The following is a 25,887-nucleotide window of genomic DNA, read 5'->3' on the forward strand; positions in this document are numbered from 1 at the left end:
CACTCCGTCTGCCACATCACCGCCCCCACCCCACATCTCCTTCTGCACTGCCAACACTACTCTGTCACATCACCCCTTACACCCACTCAAACCTCATCCTCATCTTACCTGCACTTACTCACCTTGCCAGTACTCATCCCGCCACTACCACTCAACCCAATCCTCGTACAATCTCATGGCTCTATCTCATCCTCACCCTCTCATGCATCTCTTTCACAGTCAGCCTCACTCAACCTGCCACTACCTGTGCTGCAGCCACAGGGCATGCATCACATATGTGCAGTAGGCAGCGTAAGGCAAACGTGTCATGAGCATGAAGGGGATGCATAAGGGTGTTTGAGGGTTTCTCATGGTTTTTACTTATATTTAATTTCTGAGCAACTCACATTACATATTATATTGGCACCACTACTGTCACATCTTTGCGAATCTTGTCTGGTTTGTGCAATAATGCCCTTTCCTGAGGATCACAATGAAGACCCACAACTGATGCCACCCATTGTGTCACTGCAGAGTGGGTGTAGGTGTATTTGCAGGGCTCTTTTGTGCAGACGACTGAGAGACGTCGGCGATGTCCCCGGTGGCACCCTGGAAGGATGCGGAGGAGAAGTTGTTGAGGGCAGTGGTGACATTGACAGCGACAGGTAAGAAGATGGTGCTCGGGCCAGCCGGGAGCAGCTCGGCATGAAGGAGGCTGCAGATGTCCACGACTACATATCGAGTGACTCTGAGCCTCCATGTGCACTGCTGCTCAGAGAGGTCCAGGAAGCTGAGCCTCGGTGTGTGGACCCTGTGGCGAGGGTAGTGCCCTCTGCGACGCATCTCTCTCTGCGGTTGCCCTCCCTCCTGCTGTGCAGGTGGATGTGTCACAGCACTGTGTTGTGGAGCTCCACGTGTCAGAGGTGGACGGCGTGGCCGGCGAGGCTGGTGATGCTCTTCGCCCTCCGAGGAGGTCATGACTGCAGCTACGGCGGCCCCCATCCGGAAGATGTACATCTGAGGGGTCCGCAAGGTAGCTACATGTGTCTGGACACCGGGGTAAGTGTGCAAATGGTGAATTTTATTGTTAGGAGGAGGGTGGTGGAGGCCAAACTTTGTCCCAAGTGACAGAGTGGCCTCCTGCAATGAGTGAGGGTCTCCCCCACCACCTGTCAAATGGACCTTTGCAGCTGCCACAGGCTGATAGCTGCAACACGTCCATTTGAACTGGGAGTGTTCCCCCAGTACGGGAAGCAGTCCCAGTTGTTTGTAAAATCCCAACCCTCCTGAAATATCTCCTTAATCAGGTCTGTAAACAACCTGAAATACCTAAATAAATAGCTTAAGTGGCACCCCGCCGGCCTTAATTGCCTGCGGGAGTCCCACATGCGGGGGCTGCACGCGCACGTCAGCGCGTCTGTGGGAAACTCGGAAGTGGGCGGGTTGGAGCCGGGCTCCCGACCCGCCCCGCCCCGGGATTCCCGAAGCCCCCCCCGCCAGGAACGCACCCGATCGCAGGTGCTAAAATCAACCCCTGTGTGTGTTTGAGTGTAAACACGCAAGAAGAATATGGCAGACTACTAATTACACTTCTGTTCTAACTTTAGCTGGTGTTTGAATTATATTCTAAAAACTTATAAAAGCATATTAAGCTGAGAAAGAGAGGCAGAAATGCTAACACTGTCTTCCCTCATCCTTATTTGAGTTCTTTAACAAAAATCAGTTGATTTTGAAACAAAAAACCTCAAATTATCACCTGTTCTTTGAGAGTTAGAAAATGCGAACATTCTAATCACTGGTACTTATGGGAAAGAGAGAGAGAAACAGAGTGACACAAGAGGCAAAAACAGGGAAGGAGAGGGAGACAGACAGAATGGGCCCGATTTTACCAGGCCTGCGGGTTTCCGGCGGGTTGGGTTTCGGGAGCGTGGTCAACACGCTCGGTGAAATTAGTGGGTTGCCCGCGCGATCGTAGCAGGCAACACACTAATTGGATCCACTTACCTGCTCCTCCGGGGTCCACGCTGCTGGTCTGCGCGTCGGGCGGGCTGCGCATGCGCAGTATGATCTGTCAGCTGGAGGCTCTCTAGTTAAAGGGGCAGTCCTCCACTGACAGATGCTGCAACCAATAGAACACATTACAGCATGGAGCAGCCCAGGGGGAAGGCTGCTCCCAGTTTAATGATGCCTCACCCCAGGTATCATCAGATGGGGTGAGGAGGAGGGGGAGGACAGAGCTCTTCCACCCGGCGGGCGGGAGGAAGCGGCCTGCCTCTGCCACCAAGAAGGCCTGGCTCGAGGTGGCCGAGGAGGTCACCTGCACCACCAACATATCGCCCACCTGCATACAGTGCAGGAGGCGCTCCAATGACCGCAGTAGGTCAGCCACAGTGAGAACACGTAGTCTTTCCCCTACACTCCGTCTGCCACAACACTGCCCCACCCCACATCTCCTTCGGCACCGCCAACACCACTCTGTCACATGACCCCTCATACCCACTCAAACCCCATCCTCATCTTACCTGCACCTACTCACCTCGCGAGTATTCACCCCGCCACTAACACGCAACCCAATCCTCATATAATCTCATGGCTCTATCCCATACGCACCCTCTCGTGCATCTCCCTCACGGCCAGCCTCACTCAACCTGCCTCCACCTGTGCTGCAGCCACAGGGCATGCATCACATATGTGCAGTAGGCAGCGTAAGGCAAACGTGTCGTGAGCATGAAGGGGATGCACAAGGGTGTTGGAGGGTTTGTCATGGGTGTTACCTATATTGAATTTCAGAACAACTCACATCACACATTATATTGGCACCACCACTGCCATGTCTCCGCGAATCCTGTCTGTTTTGTGCAATAATGCCCGCTCCTGGGTATCACAATGAGGACCCACCACTGATGCCACCCATTGTGTTACTGCAGAGTAGGTGCAGGTGTATTTGCAGGGCTCTTCCGCGCAGACCACTGAGAGACATCGGCGGTGTACCCGGCTGCACCCTGGAAGGATGCGGAGGAGAAGTTGTGGAGGGCAGTGGTGACTTTGGCAGCGACAGGTAAGCAGATGGTGCTGGGGCCAGCCAGGAGCAGCTCGGCATGAAAGAGGCTGCAGATGTCCACGACTACATGTCGAGTGAATCTGCGCCTCGGTGTGCACTGCTGCTCAGAGAGGTCCGGGGAGCTGCGCCTCAGTTTGTGGACCCTGTGGCGAGGGTAGTCCCCTCTGCGACGCGTCTCTCTCTGCGGTAGCCCTCCCTCCTGCTGTACAGGTGGATGTGTCACAGCACTCTGTTGTGGAGCTCCACGTGTCAGAGGTGGACAGCGTGGATGGTGACGCTGGCGATGTTGTGCGCCCTCCGAGGAGGTCATGACTGCAGCTACGGCGGCCCCCATCCGCAATATGTACATCTGAGGGGGTCCACAAGGTAGGCACATGTCTCCGGACCCCGGGGTGAGTGTGCAGGTTGGTGACTTTGACCTTCAGGAGGGGGGTGGTGGAGGCCACACTTTGTCCCAAGTGACAGAGCGGCCTCCTGCAATGGGTGAGGGTCTCCCCCCACCACCTGTCAAATGGACCTTTGCAGCTGCCACAGGCCGACGGCTGCAACACGTCCAGTTCAACTAGGACTGTTTCCCCCAGTGTGTGAAACAGTCCCATGTTTCTCCAAAATCACACACAGTCCCTTAATCAGGTCAGTTAATGACCTGAACAAGCAAAATAAATACACTCAAGTGGCATCCCGCTGGCTTTAATTGCCTGCGGGATTCCCACCAGCGGGGGCTGCGCACGCACCCCCGCACGTCATCGGGGAACCCGAAAGTGGGCGGGATCGTGGCGCGATCCGGTCACGTGCCTGGATATCGGGATTTTCGGGGCCCCCCCGCTGGAAACGCACACGAAACCCGCTGGTAAAATCGAGCCCAGTGGCTCTGATTTTAAAGTGGGGATGGGGACGGACCATGCGATCCCCAAAGTGGACGGAGAATCTGGGGAATCCAGGAACCTGAAAGCCGAACCGATCTTAATGGCCGAGCTTCATTTACATAAATTCTGAACCCGCCAGATTCACTACCTGGCCAGTGGGCGGGAGTTCGGCAGCAGAAGACCACAGCCAGGGATGGTCTCTGGCCGTCAGTTGGGGGTGGGGGGGGCCGCTAGAAGTGATCGGGGGCAGGGAGGGCTTATACCCATGATCGGGAAGGGCTAGGAGCCGCGATCAGTGAGGGCTTGCAGCCGAGATCGGGGGTGGCTTTCTTGGGGCAAGAAAAGCCCAAGGCTTTCTTGTGAGGACTGGAGGAGCACTCCTGCTCCTCCTGGCCCACATGGAAACCTAAAATTAATTTATTCAGACTTATCTGCTGGGCCTCTCCTGGTCCACGATCTGGCTTCCGGCAGGTCTGGCCTGACGGGGAAGCCATCACTGCACCCCCGCTCAGGCCTCCAACTAAAACTGCAGATCAGGCCCCGATGACATCATTGGACCTGATCTGCATATTTAAAGAAGGACTCAGAAACATAGGAAGAGGAGTAGGCCATTCAGCCCCTTGAACCTGTTCTGCCATTCAATTAGATCATGGCTGATCTGTATCTTAACTCCATCCACCCGCTTTGGTTCTGTAACCCTTAATCCCCTTGCCTAACAAAAATCTATCAATCTCAGTTTTGAAATTTTTAATTGACCTAGCCTCAACAGCTTTTTGGGGAGAGAGGTCCAGATTTGCACTACCTTTTGTGTGAAGAAGTGCTTTCTGACATCACCCCTGAATGGCCTAGCTCTAATTTTAAGGTTATGCCTCCTTGTTCTGGACTCTCCCACCAGAGGAAATAGTTTCTCTCCATCTACCCTATAAAATCCTTTAATCATTTTAAACACTTCAATTAGATCACCCCTCAATCTTCTATATTCAAGGGAATACAAGCCTAGTCAATGCAACCTGTCCTCATAATTTAACCCTTTTAGCCCCGGTATCATTCTGATGAATCTGCACTGTACCCCCTCCAAAGTTAATATAGCCTTCCTGAGGTGCGGTGCTCAGAACTGACTGCAGTACTCCAGATAGGGTCTAACTAGAGCTCTGTACAGTTACAACATAAGTTCCATCCCTTTGTATTCCAGCCCTCACGAGATAAAGGCCAACGTTCCATTAGCCTTTTTAATTATTTTTTGTCCCTGTCCACTAGCTTCCTTCCTATGGGTATCCCGTTTGCCTGCTCGAAAGAGCAGATCAAGATCGGGCTACGGCTGGAAGGGTGCAGGATCAGAAGAGGTAACTAATGCCTCATTTTAACTACCCCCATCCCCCTCCCAATTTCTGCCAGGCGGGGGGAGTTACTATCGGGGCCAATATTTCGCTTCATGTTAATCTGAGTTCTTTTAAAGGGAACACCTGATATTAGGTGTTGGGTCTTGGTTTAAATGAGACCGGAGAGCTACGAACACATGCAGACAGCGACCCTCAGGTAGGTCCTGGGAGTGGGGGGGTGGTAGGCGATCGGGAGGAGGCTGGTTAAGCTGCACGTAGACTACATTTTCCTGAATGCAGCCGTCAAAGGGGGCCTTTGTGTATGCAAAGGGCCTAACACCTAATTCAGGCTCCGGCCCAGGCCTCCTCTTTTTCTGCCTTTATCAATATGCCGGGCAGCACACTTCCAGCGTGGAATGTTTGTGCACACGTGGTCCACTATATTGGAAGCTTTGGTGTCCGTTTTACACCTGTAAAATGGAGTGCGGCGACGACCAATTTCTGGGTCCAGGAATAAAGGATATTTACTGTCTTCATAGAATATTGAGCAGAGTTATGGAATCAAATCTTCAAACAACCATTAAAAATCCCAGAATACCAATTAATAAAAATTAGAATTTGATTTACTCAGTCACTGCAAATTAGTAACCCTATGTATCATAAGCTTCCCTATTATAGCATATCCTCTGACTCACCATAACTAATGCTGCAGGAGATCTGCCAGAAATCAAAACTCAAGCGAGTGCAAGCTTTAATGTGTGGTGATGGGAACCACTGCAGTAGTATTTTCAGACTTTTACATTGCACTGAAGTCAATAGACTGTCACTTGAACACATCTCTTCCAACTTCTTACAGTGTACTTTTTTGTTTAGCTGCCAAATTGCACTTTATCATAATGATTTCTTGTAAAAGCATATGAACTAAATGGTACAATTTTAAAAGAGGTGCAGGAACAGAGAGACCTGGGGCGTACGTATACAAATCTTTGAAGATGTCAGGACAAGTTGAGAAGGCTGTTAAAAAAGCAAACATCATCCTTGGCTTTATAAACAGGCATGGAGTACAAAATCAAGGAAGTTATGCTAAACCTTTACAAATCACTGGTTAGGCCCCAATTGGAGTATTGTGTCCAAATGTGGGCACCATACTTTAGGAAAGATTTCAAGGCCTTAGAGAGGGTGCAGAGGAGATTTACTAGAATGGTACCAGGGATATGGGACTTTAGTTACATGGAGAGACTAGAGAAGCTGCTTAGAACAGAGAAAGTTAAGAGGAGATTTAATAGAGGTGTACAAAATCATGAAGGGTTTTGATAGAATAAATAAGAAGAAACTGTTTCCAGTGGCAGAATGGTTGGTAACCAGAGGACACAAATTTAAGGTAATTAGCAAAAGAACCAGAGGCGAGATGAGGAGAAATTTTTTTAATGCAGTGAGTTGTTATGATCTAGAATGCAATGCCTGAAAGGATGTGGAAGCAGGTTCAATAATAACTTTCAAAAGGGAATTGGATAAATACTTGAAGGGGAAAATTTTGCAGGGCTGTGGGGAAAGGACAGGAGAATGGAACTAAATGGATAGCTCTTTCAAAGATCCAGCACAGGCATGATGGGCTGAATGGCCTCCTTCTGTGCTGTATCTTTCTGTGATTCTACATACAAAAAGAAACAATAAATGGTTTTCTTGATGGAATATATTAATTATGTCACAGACTGATATTCAAATATATGATAATTATTTAATTTATTTATATTGGAAGAATACATTACAGTTGTCTACACCCTGACATTCCACATGGATGTTGGATCAGCAGTAATAGCCCTTACATTACAATGCAAAAACCTAAATTAACATGTCGTATCAGAAGAAGTTATACTATATTAAATGTTTTGTTTTTCAGGCTGTTGGCTTTCATCAGTTCAGTTCTTACACTTTCTCCAAATTTCTAAGATTTCTGTACTTTGGCCGGATAGTGAGCTTGATACGACTTCTGTGGGTCTCCAGTCCGATGAGACGCTTTAAAGAATGGGAATTAGTAAGAAATTTTACACTTCAAAAATAATATGTATTAATGAGATACAATTTTTTTGGAACATTTATAACTGAGGGCTATAAATAACTTTCTGCCTTTCACTGAGTCTGTAATTGAAACTGATAAGAACCATACTTTCTCATTTACATGTTTGGAAATTCAATTAATTTTTAAAAATATAATATAAATTTCAAGGTCGAAATGGTGAGAGGTGGTATGCTGGCACAGTATTTGGACATGGGTTTGCACCTGCAGTCCTGTACATGGTGAGTCACCGATCTCAGCTGTGCCATGCTTGGGACAGCAAATGGATGATAGCAAGGGAGAGAAAATAAGTTGGAGGGAGATATGTTTTTTTTCAGCTCCTAGAAATAAGTTCGGAGTGGTATTAGCAGAAGCTGAGGAGTGGTTTGCCCACCTACCCTTTTAACTGCAATTGTTACAAGGCCCAGGGGAGAAAATGGGAAGAAAAATTAAAGGGCATTTGCCCTAAAAAAAACCCTGCACACTTTGATTCTTATTTTCAGGGTTACGTTAACTTTTTTCTTGTGACTGATCCCTTTGGATGTTTCACATTTGTTTCTTCTGTTCTAAAGAGGTGTTGGACAATTGCTACCCCTTTGGGAGCCCTCATCTGACTGTGAAGACTCCTCCATTTGTGGGAGCAGGGGAAATACAGGGACGGAAGTTTCTGGGACCACATCTGGAGAGGCTTGACAGCCCACAATGATTTACCCTACACCTTAAGCAACACGTAGATTGAATGTCCCACAGGAGTTCGACAACACTTTGTAAGATCATTACACCAAGATTCACATCTTGATTCTCTGATCGGTACGTGTAGAATTGGAGATATAGAGAGGAAAATAATAACTTTGCACAAATTTGTAAAATAATTGGATTTGACTGCACAGAGATTCATGTTTGCATGTGGGAAGGAGAAAATGTGACTCTGACTCCAAAACATTTAAACTTTGCTTACATTGTGTAGCTATGATCTCATAATCAATAAAGCCATAAGAGGTCCGAGGAAAAAAGTATATGACATCATCAGCTTAGTAATAGACCTTTACAGGCCAACTGCACTAGGACCAGAAGGATACATACCTGCAGGACATGAGTATGCACCAGGAGCAATGAATATTTAATTAAATGAGTTGACCTCGCATTTATTATGTGAGATCTACTCATGTAAGTAAATATTCAGTGCTCCTAGTGCATAGCACATGACATGCTGTGCACACCAAAGAGGCAAAGGGCGTGCAAGAACTTTGTAAAGGGCTGTAGGTTGCCCCTAAACGGGAACATCAACATTTTAAAAACCTGACAATGATGTGGAGGCAGACAGTGTGCAGCTTTAAGAAGCTGTCCATAACTAGACTTTTTGCAATGTATCCAAACAGATACATACCGTAGGAATTGGATAGGGGAACACCAAAGAATCACAGAAATAGCTGCAAGCAAATATAGTGGAAGAATCTGAGAAGTAGCTGCAAATTTAGCGGCTACTGGTAGCAAATCACTGCTGTGAAACCAAGAAAAGAACTCCTACAACACTTGTTTCAAATGAGCAATGAGTGTTTAATGTGCCTTTCAGGTACTCCAAGTACATTATGGAGCAATCCCCTAATTTGAATAAAATTCAGGGCCATAATAAGACTACTGCATTGGCAATGGTTCACAAGTGCTAGCATGCTGAGCATACATGACTGAACAGGCTGCATGCTTCAGCAGTCCATAATGCAGGAAGTGGGCGCCTTATGCACATCAGTGCTATGGGTGCTGCATATTTCATTATCGGCTTCACTTATCTTTAACATTTAAAAAAAATGAGTTTCCTGACCTTGCAGGCAATCTATTCATTGGCCCTTGTCAATATTGCTCTTCAACCGGCCACTAGGAAGTGCGCAAACTCGTCCTTCAATTTTCTTTCCTTTTTTTTGGAAAAGCACCTGGCTTGTCCCCAGCATCTGCACTTGATGGAATGACTGAGATCAAAAATTCATTTGATGGGCAAACCCAGAGGCCAACATACTGTATCTTTGTGCCACCAGTGCCAACAGATATAAACTGAGATTAATGATAGAAATTATACCAATAAGTAAATGCTTATCAATTTTTGCAGCTTCTTTACAGGAAACTGGACAATTCATACTTTGGACTTTTTTCTGAGCAGCTCTAAATCTCTTTTTCCTTTTCAGGAGCCACATTTATAGATAAAGTTAACTTTTCATGTGGTACTGATTAAAACCTTACTAAAATGGTAAATGTTTCCTATAGACCTTCACTAATTTTCCAAAAATGTGTTTTTGTTTTGTTTAGGCAACAGACATGAATCTGGAACCAATACAGTTGCTTCTGCGTGCTGTGTCTGTTTGCTTTATAATACTACTCGTCTGTCATTGGAATGGCTGCATACAGTTTTTCATTCCAATGCTGCAAGGATTTCCTAAGGAAAGCTGGGTGGTAAAAGCAAATCTTACAGTAAGTAATTTCTTCATTATCTAGACTGATCCTTGTCAGAGATAACAGCACTACTAATTGGAATATTTTCCATTTTTGTACCCAGTGACAGCATCAGACTCTCTCACCTCTGTATGGTGTGGGCCAATTATATTGCACTGCGTTCTTGTAAGCACTGATTCAACCTAAATTCTTGAAACAAAATAAATGAACAATATGAAGATTTTCATAATATTCAAAATGTGATAGGTTAATTATTATTAGCTAATATTCATGCTTGGGAAATTGAGGAGAAGTTGGGCAAATTGTCTGAAGCCCTTGGTTCATCAAAATATAGCTTGAAGATTTTCACATTTTATTTTCATATTTCTTGTTATGTTTCTTTTCGTTTAAACAAAGTTCTGCACATGTTTCCTTGTACTGTGCTGGTTACATAGCTTTAATAAAGCTCCAAGAATAAATAAGTAATATGTTTTTTTCCCAATTTTTTTTGCTGGTTTTTATGTTGTTGCATTTGTACAGTTTACTTCCACAGTATAGACAGTTGCATATTGCCTAATTATCCACATGATACAAGGTTATGTCAGTTATTAAAAGGCCAGGAGGCGAGCCAAAGGGGACTGCTTACAGGGAGCACACATCAGACTGGGGTGACAAGTGGAAACTAAGCAAAGCACCTCAGAATAAAATACTGTTATCAGTTTCTGGTGCCTTGAGTTCTATTCTCATAGGATCCAAACACCTATATCAATACAAGAGGAGTGTTGGCATAGTTATACATACTACTAATGTATTAGTCCTGTGGGACTAAGTATAAATGCAGCACTGCAAACTTAGGACCACTACCGCCCCATTTCCACCAGGCAGGCCGAGTTAAAACTGGCCCTATAGAAAGTTACAGCACAGAAAAACAGGCCATTTGGCCTATGAAAGCTATACAGATGTTCATCTCCACATGAGCCACCTAAACTAATCTCATACTTTTGCTTGCTCCCCATACCTTTTTGACATACAGTGGGGGCAATTTTTACCTTCACTGCCTGGGCGGTGGAGCAGATGGGATGGATGTCAGGTGAGTTTTACAACATGCGAGTGATCCGCTCTGACAGATTACCGCCCAAGCACCCTTTGTCATGCCCCCCTCAATTTGATGTCATTAGCAAATGTTGATATTGCTCCCTTAATTCCTCAGTCCTCATTTATGTATATAGTAAATAAAAGCGGCCTCAGCACAGACCCTTGTGGAACACTACTCTCTCGTCCAAACTTCTTTTTGCCTCTATACTTCGCTTTCTGCTCTCCAACCATCCCTCTATCCTTGTGATTACATTGTCCCCATGCCATTATCTTTGCCCTGAGTCTCGTATGTAGTACCTTATCAAATACTTTTTGAAAATTCATATAAACTACTTCTATTGCATTTTCTTTATCTATCCTCTCTGTTATTTCTTCAAAGAATTCTATAAAGTCAGTCAAACATGACCTGCCTTTTAAAAATCCACGCTGACTGACCCAGATTAATTTGTGTTCCTCATAAATTAGTGTTATGTTTAGTAATTAGTGTTTAGTAATTTCATCCCATGTTCTAGACTAGAGGCTGATTTTTGTATTCAGATGTAAGTCAGTTTCAAGTGGTTTAAGATTGTGCCTAATCCAACCTGGTTCTCAAGTGCAAATAATACTCAATCCCCCACTCATCAGATATGGTAGTGTTGTGGTTATGTTACTAGATTAGTAATTGACAGAACGTGAGTTCAAATCTCACCATGGCAGTTTGAGAATTTGAATTCAGTTTAAAAATTTTGAAAATAAAAAGCTGGCATCAGTAAAAAGCGACCAAATAAAAAGGGTTGTTTTAAAAACATCACTGGTTCACTAATGTTCCTTAAGAAGGAAACCTGCTGTCCTTACTTGGACTAACTTATATGTGATTCCAGTCCTACATCAACATGGTTGACTCTTAGCTGCCCCATGAAGTGGCCAAGCAAGCCCTTTAGTTGTTTCAAACTTTCTCAGGGCAACTAGAGATGGACAATAAATGCCAGCCTTGCCAGTGACACCCACATCCCGAGAATGAATTAAAATAAACTCTTAAGCTAGTTTGAATAATTATTCACAGCTCCAAAAGCAAAATCAGATAGGTCCAGGAAAGACACTAGTGTTGGAAGAGGTAAATTGCGTAAATGAAATTTAAAGGGATTGACAATGAAAGGGGAGTGTCACAATAGGAGGAGAAACTGTCAGCAAACTTTTGGGGAACTGTAAAAAGGTATCTCAACCCATCAGCAGCTTTTGCCAAGGATTAAGAAGTGGCAGGTAAAAATGAAGTGAAAGAGGACCCTAGGTGCAGTGTGACCATGCAGACAAGTGATGGAACAACTCAGCATCTAAACTCCTCCCTTTCAGCAGTTAATACTGCTGAAATAATGGTGTTGCTGGCTGGGGTACTTGTGAGGAGGGTTCCTGTGTGCGCCATTCCCAGCATTATTTCCATAGGTCAGCTTTGCAGCATGCCTGCAATAAGGTGCAGCAAGGTTTCAGTTGACCATTACTGTCCTGAATGTGCCAGCCCTCTGCTGCATAGCAGCCACTGGTGTCCTTATAGCAGATGGCACAGCTCAACATCTGCTTCTCTGCTGACCCAGATCCTGAAAAGAAAGCTTCCCATGTCTTTTCCAGATTGGTGTTCCAGGGCCTGCAGAAATGCTTGGTGGTATCTTGACAGGTGTGACCAATTAAGTAATGCTGGCTCTTGGTCACAATGGCATGCCTTCTTTTATGCAGTATCATATAAAGCAAGATATGTTCTTGGTGATGCCATCTGGGGAATGCTATCTGGGGTATGTGAGTGCAGCTTCCTTGGGAAGAGGAGCCTCCACCAGTGCAACATCCGTCAAACTGAGGTAATTTCACCTCTCCCTGTAGATCTGGGGGTGTGGGTACTAGTGGCAGGTATACCAGAAACTGAAGTAAGATTAGCTGCCCTAAAATTTCCTGGCATGTCTTTATTTCCTTTTTGCTACCCTCATCTCTAGCATGATTTTTTTTTCCAAAGAATTTTGTAAAATTATATTCAGAGTTTCTGATGTTTTTTTCCTAGTTTCTCTTAGATCACTGGGTGTAAATCATCTTAAATCCAGGTACTGAATGTCCCTGTGATTTGTCTATCTTAAAATTGGGTAACCTCGTTAGAACCTTCTTTATAACTTCAGGACCTCCCAACGTGCTTTACAGCCAGTGAAGTACTTTTTGAAGCGTAGTCACTGTTGTAATGTAGGAAACACGGTAGCCAATTTCTGCGCGAACAAGGTCCCACAAGCAGCAATGAGATAAATAATCAAATCATCTGTTTTAGGTGTTGGTTGAGGGATAAATATTGGCAAAACACCAGGGAGAACTCCACTGCTCTTCTTCGAAATAGTGGCATGGGATCTTTTACGTCCACCTGAGAGGGCAGACGGAGCCTCGGTTTAACGTCTCATCCGAAAGACGGCACCTCCAACAGTGCAGCGCTCCTTCAGTACTGCACTGGAGTGCCTAGATTTTGTACTCAAGTCTCTGGAATGGGACCCACAACCTTCTCACTCAGAGGTGAAGGTGCTACCAACTGAACTACTGCTGCCCTTTGTTTTATCCTAATTTCTCTCATCATTCCCTCAGCCTTTCTAACCTCCCTTTATGTAGCTTTCTTTTATTCCTTATATTTGTCCTGCCTTTCCTATTTATTATCTAACCTGCAAGTTTTTATTTGTTTTCAAGTTTTTTTCAAATCTTCCTTTCATTCATGGAACCCCAGCCTTTGGGACACCCCCTTTTTTTCTTTATTGGAATATACTTGATTTGTTACTGGATTAATTAATAATCTTATAATAAACGATCCTCTGGGGAAGAGTGATCATAATGTGATAGAATTTCATATTGAGTTTGAGAGTGATTTAGTTAAGTCTGAAACAAGGGTCTTAAATTTAAACAAGGCCAATTATGTAGGCATGAGGGACAAGTTGGCTAAGGTAGATTGGGAAATTAGATTAAAAGATATGACGGTAGATAAGCAATGGTGAACATTTAAAGCAATAATTCATAATTCCCAGCGAATATACATAACCTTGAGGAATAAAAACCCCACAGGAAAAGTGATCCAACCGTGACTAACTAGAGAAGTTAAGGATAGTATTGATTAAGAAATAGACTTACAATGTTGCTAAAAAGAGTAGTAGGTCTGAGGATTGAGAGGGTTTTAGAAATCAGCAAAGGATAACTAAAAATTGAGAAATTGATAAAAAGGGAGAAAATTGAATATAAGAATAAACTAGCAAGAAATATAAAAACAGATTTTTTTTATTCATTCATGGAATGTGGGCGTCGCTGGTGAGGCCGGCATTTATTGCCCATCCCTAATTGCCCTTGAGAAGGTGGTGGTGAGCCGCCTTCTTGAACCGCTGCAGTCCGTGTGGTGAAGGTTTTCCCACAGTGCTGTTAGGAAGGGAGTTCCAGGATTTTGACCCAGAGTTCCAGATTGTGAGAGCTTCTGCAAGTATATAAAAAGGAAGTCAGTAACGAAATTAAACGTGGGTCCCTTAGAGGCAGAGGCAGGAGAAATTATAATGGGGAATAAGGAAATGGCAGAGACGTTAAACAAATATTTTATATCTGTCTTCATAGTAGAAGACACAAAAAACATACCAGAAATAGTGGGGAACCAAGGGTCTAATGTGAGGGAGGAATTTAAAGTAATTAAAATTAGTAAAGAAAATGTTTTAGAAAAATTAATGGGACTAAAAGCCGACAAATCCGATGGACCTGATGACTAACATAGAGGTGGCTGCAGAGATAGTGGATACATTGGTTTTGATCTTCCAGAATTCCCTAGATTCTAGAACTGTTCCCATGAATTGGAAGGTAGCAAATGTAACCCTGCTATTCAAAAAAGGAGGGAGAGAGAAAACAGGGAACTATAGGCCAGTTAGCCTGACATCAGTAGTAGGAAAGTACAATAATCTATATAAGGATGTAGTAACAGGGCACTTAGAAAATCATAATATGATTAGGCAGAGTCAACACAGTTTTATGAAAGGGAAATCGTGTTTGACAAATCTATTGGAGTTTTTTGAGGATGTAACTAGCAGGGTAGATAAGAGGGAACCAGTGGATGTAGTATATTTGGATTTTCAAAAGGAATTTGTTAAGACACCACATAAGAGGTTGTTACACAAGATTAGGACTCATGGGATTGGGGGTAATATATTAGCATGGATTGAGGATTGATTAACAGAAAACAGAGAGTAGGAATAAACGAGTCATTTTCGGGTTGGCAGGTTGTAACTAGTGGGGTGCCGCAGGATCAGTGCTTGGGCCTCAGTTATTTACAATCTATATTAGTGACTCAGATGAAGGGATGACTCAGATTAAGGTTTGGTCTCCTTACTTAAGGAAGGATATTCTTGCCTTAGAGGCGGTGCAACGAAGGTTCACTAGATTGATTCCTGGGATGAGAGGGTTGTCCTATGAGGAAAGATTGAGTAGAATGGGCCTTTACTCTCTGGAGTTTAGGAATGAGAGGTGATCTCATTGAAACATATAAGATTCTAAGAGGGCTTGACAGGGTAGATGCTGAGAGGATGTTTCTCCTGGCTCAAGAGCCTAGAACCAGGGGACATAGTCTCAGGATAAGGGGTCGGATAATGAGATGAAGAGGGATTTCTTCACTCAGAGGGTCGTGAATCTTTGGAATTCTCTTCCCCAGAGGGCTGTGGATGCTCAGAAGTTGATTTTATTCAAGACTAAGATCGATAGATTTTTGGACTCTAAGGGAATCAAGGGAAAAGGCGATCAGGCGGGAAAGTGGAGTTGAGGTTGAAGATCAGCCATGATCTTATTGAATTGCGGAACAGGCTAGGGGGGCCGTATGGCCTACTCCAGCTCCTATTTCTTATGTTCTTGTGTACACTTTCCATCGCCTGTTTAAGTATTTCCCATTGCTGACCTACGCTTCTATCTGCCAATTTTTCCTTCCATTTAATCTTAGCGAGATCCCTTTTACCTTGCTATAATTTACTTTTTTCCAGTCAAGTACCCGTGTCTTCATCTTTTGTTTTTCCTTTTCTATTCGTACACTGAACTTAATGTAGTATCTGATTCGTAAATGTTACCTACTTTTAGGTTACCTACTTGCTCTAATTCATTACCGAGAGCCAGGTCAAGTAGCGCTTCCTTCCTTGTTGGAATGCAAAAACGGTCTGGAACACACTACAAAGAAAACACTCCCTTTCTCCCGACAAACTTTTTCCTTGTTCCAGCTAGTTTTGGATAACTAAAATCTACTACAATTATGACTGTATTGTTAATTCACACCTCTCTAATTTGTCTACAAATTTATTATTCAATTTTCTTCCCAATTTTTGGTGGTCCATAATATATTCCCAGTAAGTTCTCAGCTCAGATTCCGTTTGAACCATTTCTCCATTCAAATACATATGCTGTAGTGCTTTGATATTATCTATAATTAATTCTGATTTGTTCCTCCCTTTCTTCCTTCCCTATTCCTCCTGAAAATCCTGTACTCAGGATTATTAAATTCCCAATCTTGACTCAGCTGCAGCCTCATTTCAACTGCTGCTGCTATGTCATGATTTTCTCTTTTAATCTATGGTTTTAGTTCCCAACTTTTTTTCTAAACTAATATGCTAATATGCATACAGTTTAGTTTGATCCCCTTGGTTTGGCAATTTTTCCTTTTTATTACCTTGCCACGTCCTGATTTTTTCTATTTTACGGTCTTTGAATCTTTTTACCTCATTGCTAACAATATCATCATTTGTAGTATACAGGGGAACAACTTGCCTATTTGAGATGGTAATGATGTGTTAATGTACGCCCAATCTGACTTTTCTGTTTCATTGGACTACTTAATTTTCTCATCCGTATATATTTGAGTATATATGAGTTTTGGACTCCCCCACAAGTGGAAACATCTTCTCCACGTCTACCCTAACAAACGCTTTCATAATTTTAAACACTTCTATTCAGTCACCTTTCAGTCTTTTTACTCGAGAAAAGAGCCCCAGCTTGTTCAGTCTCTCCTGATAGTCGTACCCCCTCAGTTCTGGTATCATCCCTGTAAAACTTTTTTGCACTTTCTCCAGTGCTTCTATATCGACTTTGTAATATGGAGATCAGAACTGTGCACAGTTCTCTTTAAGTGTGGTCTAACCACAGTTCTATATAAGTTTAACACAACTTCTCTGCTTTTAAATTTTATTCCTCCAGTGCTTTGTTTGCACTTTTTATGGCTTTGTTAACCTGCGTTGCTACTTTTAATGGTTTGAGTATCTGTACCCCTAGATCCCTTTGCGCCTCTACCCCATTTAGACTCTTTTTTCCCCCAAGGAGTACATGGCCTCCTTATTCCTCCTACCAAAATGCACTACCTCACACTTATCTATATTGAAATTCATTTGCATTTACATGCCCATTCTGCAAGCTTGTTAACATCTTCTTGTATTTTGTCGCAGTCCTCCTCTGTATTAACTATACCACTGCCCCCCCCCCAATTAGTATCATCCATAAATTATGATATTGTACTTCTGATTCCTGAGTCCAAATCATTTATGTAAATGGTGAGCAACAGTGGTCCCAGCATCAATCCCTGTGGAACACCACTTCCCACCTTCCAACACTCTGAGTAATTACCTTTAACCCCAACTCTCTGTTTTCTGTTTTGTCGATAGTTTCCTATCCATTCTGCTACTTGTCCTCTGACTCCATATGCTCTGACCTTAGTCACGAGTCTACTATGCAGTACCTTATCGAATGTCTTTTGAAAGTCCATGTATATCACATCCACTGCATTACGTTACTATTACTTCTTCAAAGAATTCAATAGGTTGGTCAAGCATGACCTTCTCTGTTGAAATCCGTGCTGACTATTCTTTATTATATTTTCAGTTTCTATGGCCCTGATATTACCAGGAAGGCGGGTTGGCAGCGGGGGGGGGGGGGGGGGCGACTGGGTGCGTGGGTAAATCGCCCAGTAAAATCCGTCTGTTCCCCACGCGATCGCGGGTAAATTGATGCCACTTGAAGTGGCTTCCGGGTTTCCTGTCGGAAACCTGCGCAGCGGGCGGACTGCACACCAGCATCACAGGCTGTCAGCTGGAGGAGCCCTATTTAATATTTAAAGGGGCAGTGCTCCGATGAGTGATCCTGCAGCAAAGAAACACACAACACCATGGAGCAGCCCAGGGGAAAGGCTGTCCCCAGGTTTAATGATGCCTCACTCCAGGTCTTACTGGATTGGGTAAGGAGGAGGAGGGAGATCTTCTACCTGGCGGACGGGAGGAAGTGGCCTGCCTCTGCCACCAAGAAGGCCTGGCTCAAAGTGGCAGAGGAAGTCAGCAGCAGCAGCAATGTCTCCCGCACCTGGATACAGTGCAGGAAGCGCTTCAATGACCTAACTAGGTCAACCAAAGTGAGTACACTTACTCATTCTCCTACACTCCATCTTCCACATCACTGCCCCAACCCCACAACTCCTTCGGCACTGCCAACATGACTCTATCACATCACTCCTCACACCCACTCAAAGCTTATCCTCAACTCACCTGCACTTACTCATCTCCCCACTACTCATCCCACCACTACCACTCAACCCAGTCCTCATACAATGTCATGGCTCTGTCTCATACTCACCCTCTGATGCTTCTCTTTCATGGTCAGCCTCACCCAAAACAATGCGTTCAGCGGTTGGCACGTCACCATCCCTCACTCATGCCTCTCTACTTTCTCCCCTTATAGGAGAAGAGAGCCCAGAATGCATGGGAGAAGGCGAAGACCGGAGGGGGGCCGCAACATCAGGTTGTCCTCACGGATGCGGAGCAGGAGGCTCTTGAATTGAGCCACACCCTCGAGTGCCTGTCCGTCGGGCACGCCGAGATTGCCACCCGACAAACGGCTGAGTGACAGAACTTTAACATTCAGCCCTCACAATAGCAAATGATGTTAACATGCCTTGCCATCTTCAGCACCTCAACATCTGTCATCATGCTTAATATTGCCTTCTGTTCTCTTACAGGGCCTTCAGTGACTGCTGTGATGGCAGAGGGCGATTCCTCAGAGGACCTGTCAGCCTCTGAGGGGGCACCATCACATCTGAGCGAGCCATCCACCAGCGCAGATACACATACCTCGGTGGGTCCCTGTCCTCACTTAGTTGGGGTTGCACATGGTGAGTCACCACACACGTGAGCATGAGCAGACACTGGTGGCAGGGGCAGCTGTGGAAGCATTCTTCTCCAGGCTCTGCTCAGCTGGACACAGATGATGAACCCTGGGGGCCATCCTTTAAAAAGAGAATGATTGAGGGGCAGCAGTACATTTGCGAGGTGCTGGAACAGGTGCCACGCGCACTCTTCACAATCGCGCAGAGGATGGAAGTGTCCAACTCCTGCATGAGTGGAATGGTGGCACAGGTACAGGAGGGGATCTCCGAGATACTGTCACATGGACGTGAGGGCACCTCTGAGATAGTGTTGTGGGTAAGTGCGGGAATGTCTGAGATGGCGGGAAGGCTAGCCTCTATCGAGCTTCACGCACGGCTCACCAATGAGTCCATGGAGGCCCTGACAACACCCTTCGGACTCAGGGTGAGCAACTTTATGCCACCTTAAACAGGCAGGCTGATACACTAGCACTGGCCTTACAAGGCTTCACACGTCCTCCAAACTGTTGTCCAGCAGGATGGTAGGAGTGGCCCAGGAGAGGGATGATGGCGAAAGGGAACATGGAAGTAGGGACGTCACTCAAAGTGCTTCCATGTCTCACCCGTTGCCCCCCTCTCAACCAGTACCCGCGATGCTGCTTCCTCTCCAGGTAGTCGAGTCTGCCCCTGCACAGGTGTAGGTGGAGCAGTCTTTGGAGGGGCCCTCACAGGCACCCAACCCAGAGGGCGTCAGCCCAAAGCATCTAATCGGTCAGGGCATGAACAAGAGCAACCTGCCACCACCTCTGCTGCAGCCACAGGAGAAGCACCACGTAGGAGTAGTCGGAAGCGTAAAGCAAAGGTTTTGTGAGCACAAAGGGGATGCACAAGGGTGTTTGACGGTTTGTCATGTCTTTTATTTATATTTGAATTTTGTTCAACTCACATTAAATATTATATTGTCACCACTACTGCCACATCTTGGCCATTCTTGACTGGCTTATGCAATAAGTCCCTTTCATGAGGTTCACCCACACTTGATGCCACCCATTGGGTCACTCTACAGTGGGTTTATGTGTAGTTGCATGACTATTTTATGCAGGGGGAGGGGGCTGGTGTGGCCGCTCCTCTGTCCAAGTGGTGAGGACTGGACTTTTCACACTGTCTGATGTTAGGAGAACCGTTCATATATCAGTAACTCCCTGGCCTCACAAGCAGCCAGGTGAGCCGCTGTTCTGCCCATGAGTTGCTCCTCCTCCTCAATAGGGGTGGCATATGTGGATGGGGCCTCCTGCAGCGGCACCCCTCTCTGTTGTGCCCTGTTGTGCAGGGCACAACAGACGACTATAATGCGTCCCACTCTGCAGGTGCGTATTGAAGCGCTCCCCCAGAATGATCAAGGCACAAGAAGCGCATCTTGAGCAGTCCTATAGCATGCTCAATTGTAGATCTGGTAGCGATGTGGCTGTCGTTATATCAACGCTGTTGTTTGGTGGTGTTCCTCAGAGGTGTCATGAGCCACGTGAGCAGGGGGTATCCCTTATCCCTGAGGAGCCAGCCCTTGCGGGTGTTCAGTGCGTGGAAGAGGGGCGGGAGGTTGGACTCCCGGAGGATGAAGGAATCGTCGCATCTGCCAGGGTATCTGGCGCACATGTGAAGGAATCTCTTGCGGTGGTCACAGGTGAGCTGAGTGTTGATGGAGTGATAGCCCTTCCCGTGGATGAACAGTCCTGGCTCATGTGGAGGTGCTCCTATTGCTATATGGGTGGAATTAATTACACCCTGCAGCCGTGGGAAGCCAGCCACAGCATGGAATCCTATTGCCCTCTCCGTCTGGCTGAGGTCATCCAAGGGGAAGTTGATATAGTGCGAGGCCCTGCGAAACAAGCTGACGGTGACCTGCCTTATGCACTTGTGTGCAGACGACTGAGAGACCCCGGCAATGTCCCCGGTGGCACCCTGAAGCGGAGGCGAAGTTGAGGGCGGTGGTGACTTTGACAGCGACAGGTAAGAAGATGCTGCTCGGGCCAGCCGGGAGCAGCTTGACATGAAGGAGGCTGCAGATGTCTGCGACTACCTGCCGACTGACTCTGAGCCTCCGTATGCACTGCTCCACAGAGAGGTCCAGGAAGCTGAGCCTCGGTCTATAGACCCCGTGGCGAGGGTAGTGCCTCCTGCGATGCCGCTCTCTCTGTTGTTGTCCTCCCTGCTGTTGTGCAGGGGCCTGTGGCGTAGCACTGTTTTGTGGAGCTCCATGTGGTGGAGGTGGATGGCGTGCCTGGCGAGGCTGGTGATGTTGTTCATCCACGGAAGAAGTGATGAATGCAGCCATGGTGCCCCCCACCCTGACGGTGTGAGTAAAGTAGGTAAATGTGTTTGCACAGCAGAGTTTAGGGTATAAATTAATAATTTTGAGCGGAAAGACAAAGGTGTTGCAGCCAAAACTTTGTCTGAAGTGACAGAGTGCCCTGCTGCAATAAATAAGGTATTGCCCCCAACTGTCTAAAAATCCTTTGTGTCTCTCACTGGCTGCTGGCTGAAACAAGTTTGCTCCAACAGGGAGTGTTTCCCACAGCACGGGAAATATGCTGAGGATCCTTCAAAATGCAACCCTGCCAAAATCTCCAGTCAATGAGGTCTGTCAAGTACCTCAACTACCTAAATAAGTATCTAAATTATCATCCCGCCGGCTTTAATTGCCGGTGGGAGTCCCGCATGCGGGAGCTGTGCGTGCACCCGAACGTGTCATTGGGGAACCCGGAAGTGAGCGGGTTGGAGCCGGGCTCCGAACCCGCTCTGGGATTTCGCCATTTTCGGAGCATCCCGCCCCCAACGCACCCGCTCGGCCATCCGAAAATCGGCCCCAATATGTTTTTCTATTATATCTTTAAGTAAAGATTCCAATATCTTTCCTACCACTGACATTAAGCTAATTGGTCTATAGTTCCCTGGATTTGTTCTATCTCCATTTTTGAATATAGGAATAGCATTAGCTGTCCACCAGTCCTCTGGCACTATTCCCTTTTCTGTTAAATTTTTATGTATATATACATAGCATCCAGGGTAGCTAAAAAGACAGGAGCAAAATTAAAGATCTCAGCAGCTATAGATGTTATATCATCAGAAACCTTATTTATGACCTGATTTTTTTTGCTGTTTCCAAAGGCTTTCCCATTTGCCATTGTGCAATTTGCTGTAGGGCTGATGTTTTTCTTCCCCTTCTTTCAGACATAGCACAGTCATTTCGCATTGGGAATTCTCTGTAATTTTGCTTTTTGGAAGAAAAAGAAGAGGAAGAACATTGGTGGATTGCCACGCTGGTCAGACAGTACCAGAAACACATGGCACCCCACACTAGTCTACTTCCAGTCAAGGTTATACCTTATTAGAAAGCCTAGGCTAGATTGTCAGATTTTCTACCATGGAAAGTCTAGGCTATAATGTCAGATTTCCCACTATAAAATCCATATTCAAGCTTAGCCTTGTTTGACATTCAAACTAGACTGCCATATTGAATTATCTGAGATTGAGAGATTTTTGAACTCTGGGGGAATCAAGGGATATGGGGATCGGGCTGGAAAGTGGAGTTGAGGTCGAAGATCAGCCATGATCTTATTGAATGGCCTACACCTGCTCCTATTTCTTATGTTCTTATTAGGGTGGCTTTTTCTCAGCTGTTCCACGAAAGGAAACACTGCACGGAAGGGAAGCAGTTGTGTGTGTGCGTGGGGGCGTGTGGAGTGGGGGTGGGGGTGGGGGGGGCGGGGAGAGCAAGCAGCAGCATGGATTTCAGATTGTGAAATTGTTTTTTTTAGTAGTCATATACTGCTATTTCAATTGATTGCTTATCTCATTTTTCTTCTGTTACTTTTTCTGTGTTTTATGTGTAACAAAATTATAAATCAATTCTTTATAAATGGGTTTAATTACATGTAGTGTACAGAGGAAAATTCTAATCTATTATATAATGAAAGTGGTGATTGACTTCAACATTCTTAAGTATTGTAGCTTTAGGCATGCTGAAAGCATAATAGTACATAGCCAAATTATAACAATGGGGTTGGACCTAATGTTACGTGACAGCCCCCAATCAAGGTAAAAAAACGGCCTCCATTATACTGAGCCACTTTCTTTGCCCTCCCCCCACTGTTAGAAAGATTTATCCGATGTCCACAGCCCCCAATGTCCACAGCCTTCCTCCGATGTCCACAACTCCCAATGTCCACAACCCCCGATGTCCACAAACCCCGATGTCCACAGCGTCCGATGTCCACAGCCCCCAATGTCCACAGCCTTCCTCCGATGTCCACAGCCTTCCTCCAATATCCACAGCCTTCCTCCGATGTCCACAGCCTTCCTCCGATGTCCACAGCCTCCCTCTGATGTCCACAGCCCCCGATATCCACAGCTCCCAATGTCCACAGCCTTCCTCCGATGTCCACAGCCCCCGATGTCCATAGCCCCCAATGTCCACAGCCTTCCTCCAATGTCCACAGCCTCCCTCCGATGTCTACAGCCCGGATGGCCACAGCCCCCGATGTCCACAGCCCCATTGTCCACAGCCCCTCCCTGATGTCCACAGCCTCCGATGTCCACAGCCCCTGAAGTCCACAGCCTTCCTCCGATGTCCACAGCCCCCGAAGTCCACAGCCTTCCTCCGATGTCCACAACCCCCAATATCCACAGCCTTCCTCTAATGTCCACAGCCCCCAATGTCTACAGCCTTCCTCCGATGTTCACAGCCCCCAATATCCATAGCCTTCCTCCAATGTCTACAGCCCCCAATATCCACAGCCTACCTCCAATGTCTACAGCCTTCCTCCAATATCCACAGCCCCCAATGTTCACAGCCCTCAATGTTCACAGCCCCCAATGCCCACAGCCTTCCTCCGATGTCCACAGCCCCCAACGTCCACAGCCTTCCTCCGATGTCCACAGCCCCCGATGTCCACAGCCCCCAACGTCCACAGCCTTCCTCCGATGTCCACAGCCCCCGTGTTCACAGCCCCCGATGTCCACACCCAATGTCCACAGCCTTCCTCCGATGTCCACAACACCCGATGTCCACAGCCCCCCGATGTCTCCAGCCTCCCCTATGTCTGATCCCCTCCCGATGACCGATCCCCTCTCACCCCCACGATGTCCAGCCCCAACACCCTTTTGACCGACACCCTCCCCCCCCCGATAATGTCAGTCTTACATGGCATCCCCTCCCAGGTTACTTTCCCGCCCGACAGGTAGCCAGCTTGTCAATCCGGCTTGCTGTCGTGCGGAATATCTGGAAGTAAAATTGTAATGATTCAATTAGGTCACGATCGCACATTCCAACCCGCCAACTTTACTTCCAGGTTTCCCACGCGTAAATCTACCTCCCCCCTATCTTTCCAGCTCCAGATAAAAAATCATGTCCATGGTCTCTGCTACAATAATGAATTCCTGTAGTACATTTTACAGCCTTACAACGCTCTGTGTAAAAATATTTCTTCTGCTCTCTGTCCTAAATCTCTTGTATCTGTGTCCTCTTGTTCTAGACCCCTCAGCTACTGGAAATAGTCTGATTCTATCTATTCAGTCCCATCCCTTCATAATTTTAAACACCTCTATCAAATCACCCTGTAATCTCCTTTGACAAAAACAGTTCTGATTTTTCAAGTCTCTTTTTGTATTTGTATTTCCTCATACCAGGCAGCATCCTAGTGAGCCTGCACAGTACCCGCTCTATTGTCTCAATATTCTTCCTGTGGTGTGAGCCCAAAACTAGACATAAGACTGCAACTGTGGTCTTACTAAGATTTCACATAGATTCAGCATTCTTGACTTTTATATTCTATACATAGAATTACAAAGAATTTACAGCACAGAAACAGGCAATTCAGCCTAATGGCTTCATGCCGATATTCATGCTCCACACGAGCCTCCTCCCTCCCTACTTCATCTAACCCATCAGCATATCATTCCATTCCTTTCTCCCTCATGTGTTCACCCAGCTTCCTCTTAGATGCATCTATGCTAGTGACCTCAACTACTCCTTATGGTAGCGAGTTCCACATTCTTACCACTCTCAGTGTAAAGAGGTTTCTCCTGAATTCCCTATTGGATTTATTAGTCACTATCTTATATTTATTAGTGACTATCTTATACCTCCTGCCATTAAACCCACTATTCCATTCGCCTTTATTATGGCCTTATCCACTTGACATGCTGCTTTTAATGTGAAACATCCCAAAGATATACCAATATTCGGCTATCTTGGATCCTTGACTGTGGACAACAATTCGAGATCCCTGATTGAAGAGGTATCATGGAAGGCATAATACAGTACAGCTCTCTGTGATGTAAAGAAATATTTGATTCATTATGTGGCCGGTAGAAAGACAGGACGAGAGTGCTCTTCACAATTATTTAAGCGCCAACAACCATAATTCAAAATGCATTCCCTTTCAAATAAATTTGATTTCGGGACATCTCTTATAGATGGATGACTCTAAAAACTTTAATCCCAAAAATCCATGGCTGTTCTGTAACTTCAGCGGACGTCTGCCAGAGTGGCTGGAAACTATTCGGAGACTCAAATATACTGGGTCCTGGCCTTGTTTCCAAATAATCCAATGGCTTTGTGTGGGATAGCCTCTGTCCACCCCAAACAATGCGATCATTGTAAGGGATGGGGCAGGACTCTATATGTTCGGAGCTTCCACTCCCTGATCCTTCAGAGGGACTCAGCATATGACTGGCGGGGGTACACCTGGTTTAACCAGGCAGACCTCCCCAACCACCAGTGGTTGTGAGGTTCACCTTTGTAAGGGCACCACTGGGGGCAGCTCTATTGTTTTCAGAGGAGGGTGAGCCACCCCCACCTCACCCAGACTCCTCTTCCAGACTTTCCAGTCTGATGCTAATGGCAGGCACTCTAGATGTGCCGCTTTTGGCATGGGAACCCAAGTTTGGCATTTTAATAAAAGGTCCTCCAC

General features: G+C 45.8%; 1 protein-coding gene across 1 annotated transcript in view; it reads left to right on the forward strand.

The window, feature by feature from the left end:
• The window catches only part of LOC137326836 (potassium/sodium hyperpolarization-activated cyclic nucleotide-gated channel 2-like), a 43,325-nt gene that overhangs the window by 4,279 nt on the left and 13,159 nt on the right, over positions 1 to 25,887 (forward strand). The window contains exons 3-5 of the mRNA XM_067992216.1: positions 7,126 to 7,260; positions 9,580 to 9,741; positions 20,423 to 20,548. Of these exons, the coding sequence (XP_067848317.1) occupies positions 7,126 to 7,260; positions 9,580 to 9,741; positions 20,423 to 20,548 (423 nt within the window). The remainder of the gene's footprint in view (positions 1 to 7,125; positions 7,261 to 9,579; positions 9,742 to 20,422; positions 20,549 to 25,887) is intronic.

Source organism: Heptranchias perlo, chromosome 11, assembly GCF_035084215.1.
Source record: "Heptranchias perlo isolate sHepPer1 chromosome 11, sHepPer1.hap1, whole genome shotgun sequence".
In the NCBI taxonomy this organism is placed as follows: domain Eukaryota; kingdom Metazoa; phylum Chordata; class Chondrichthyes; order Hexanchiformes; family Hexanchidae; genus Heptranchias; species Heptranchias perlo.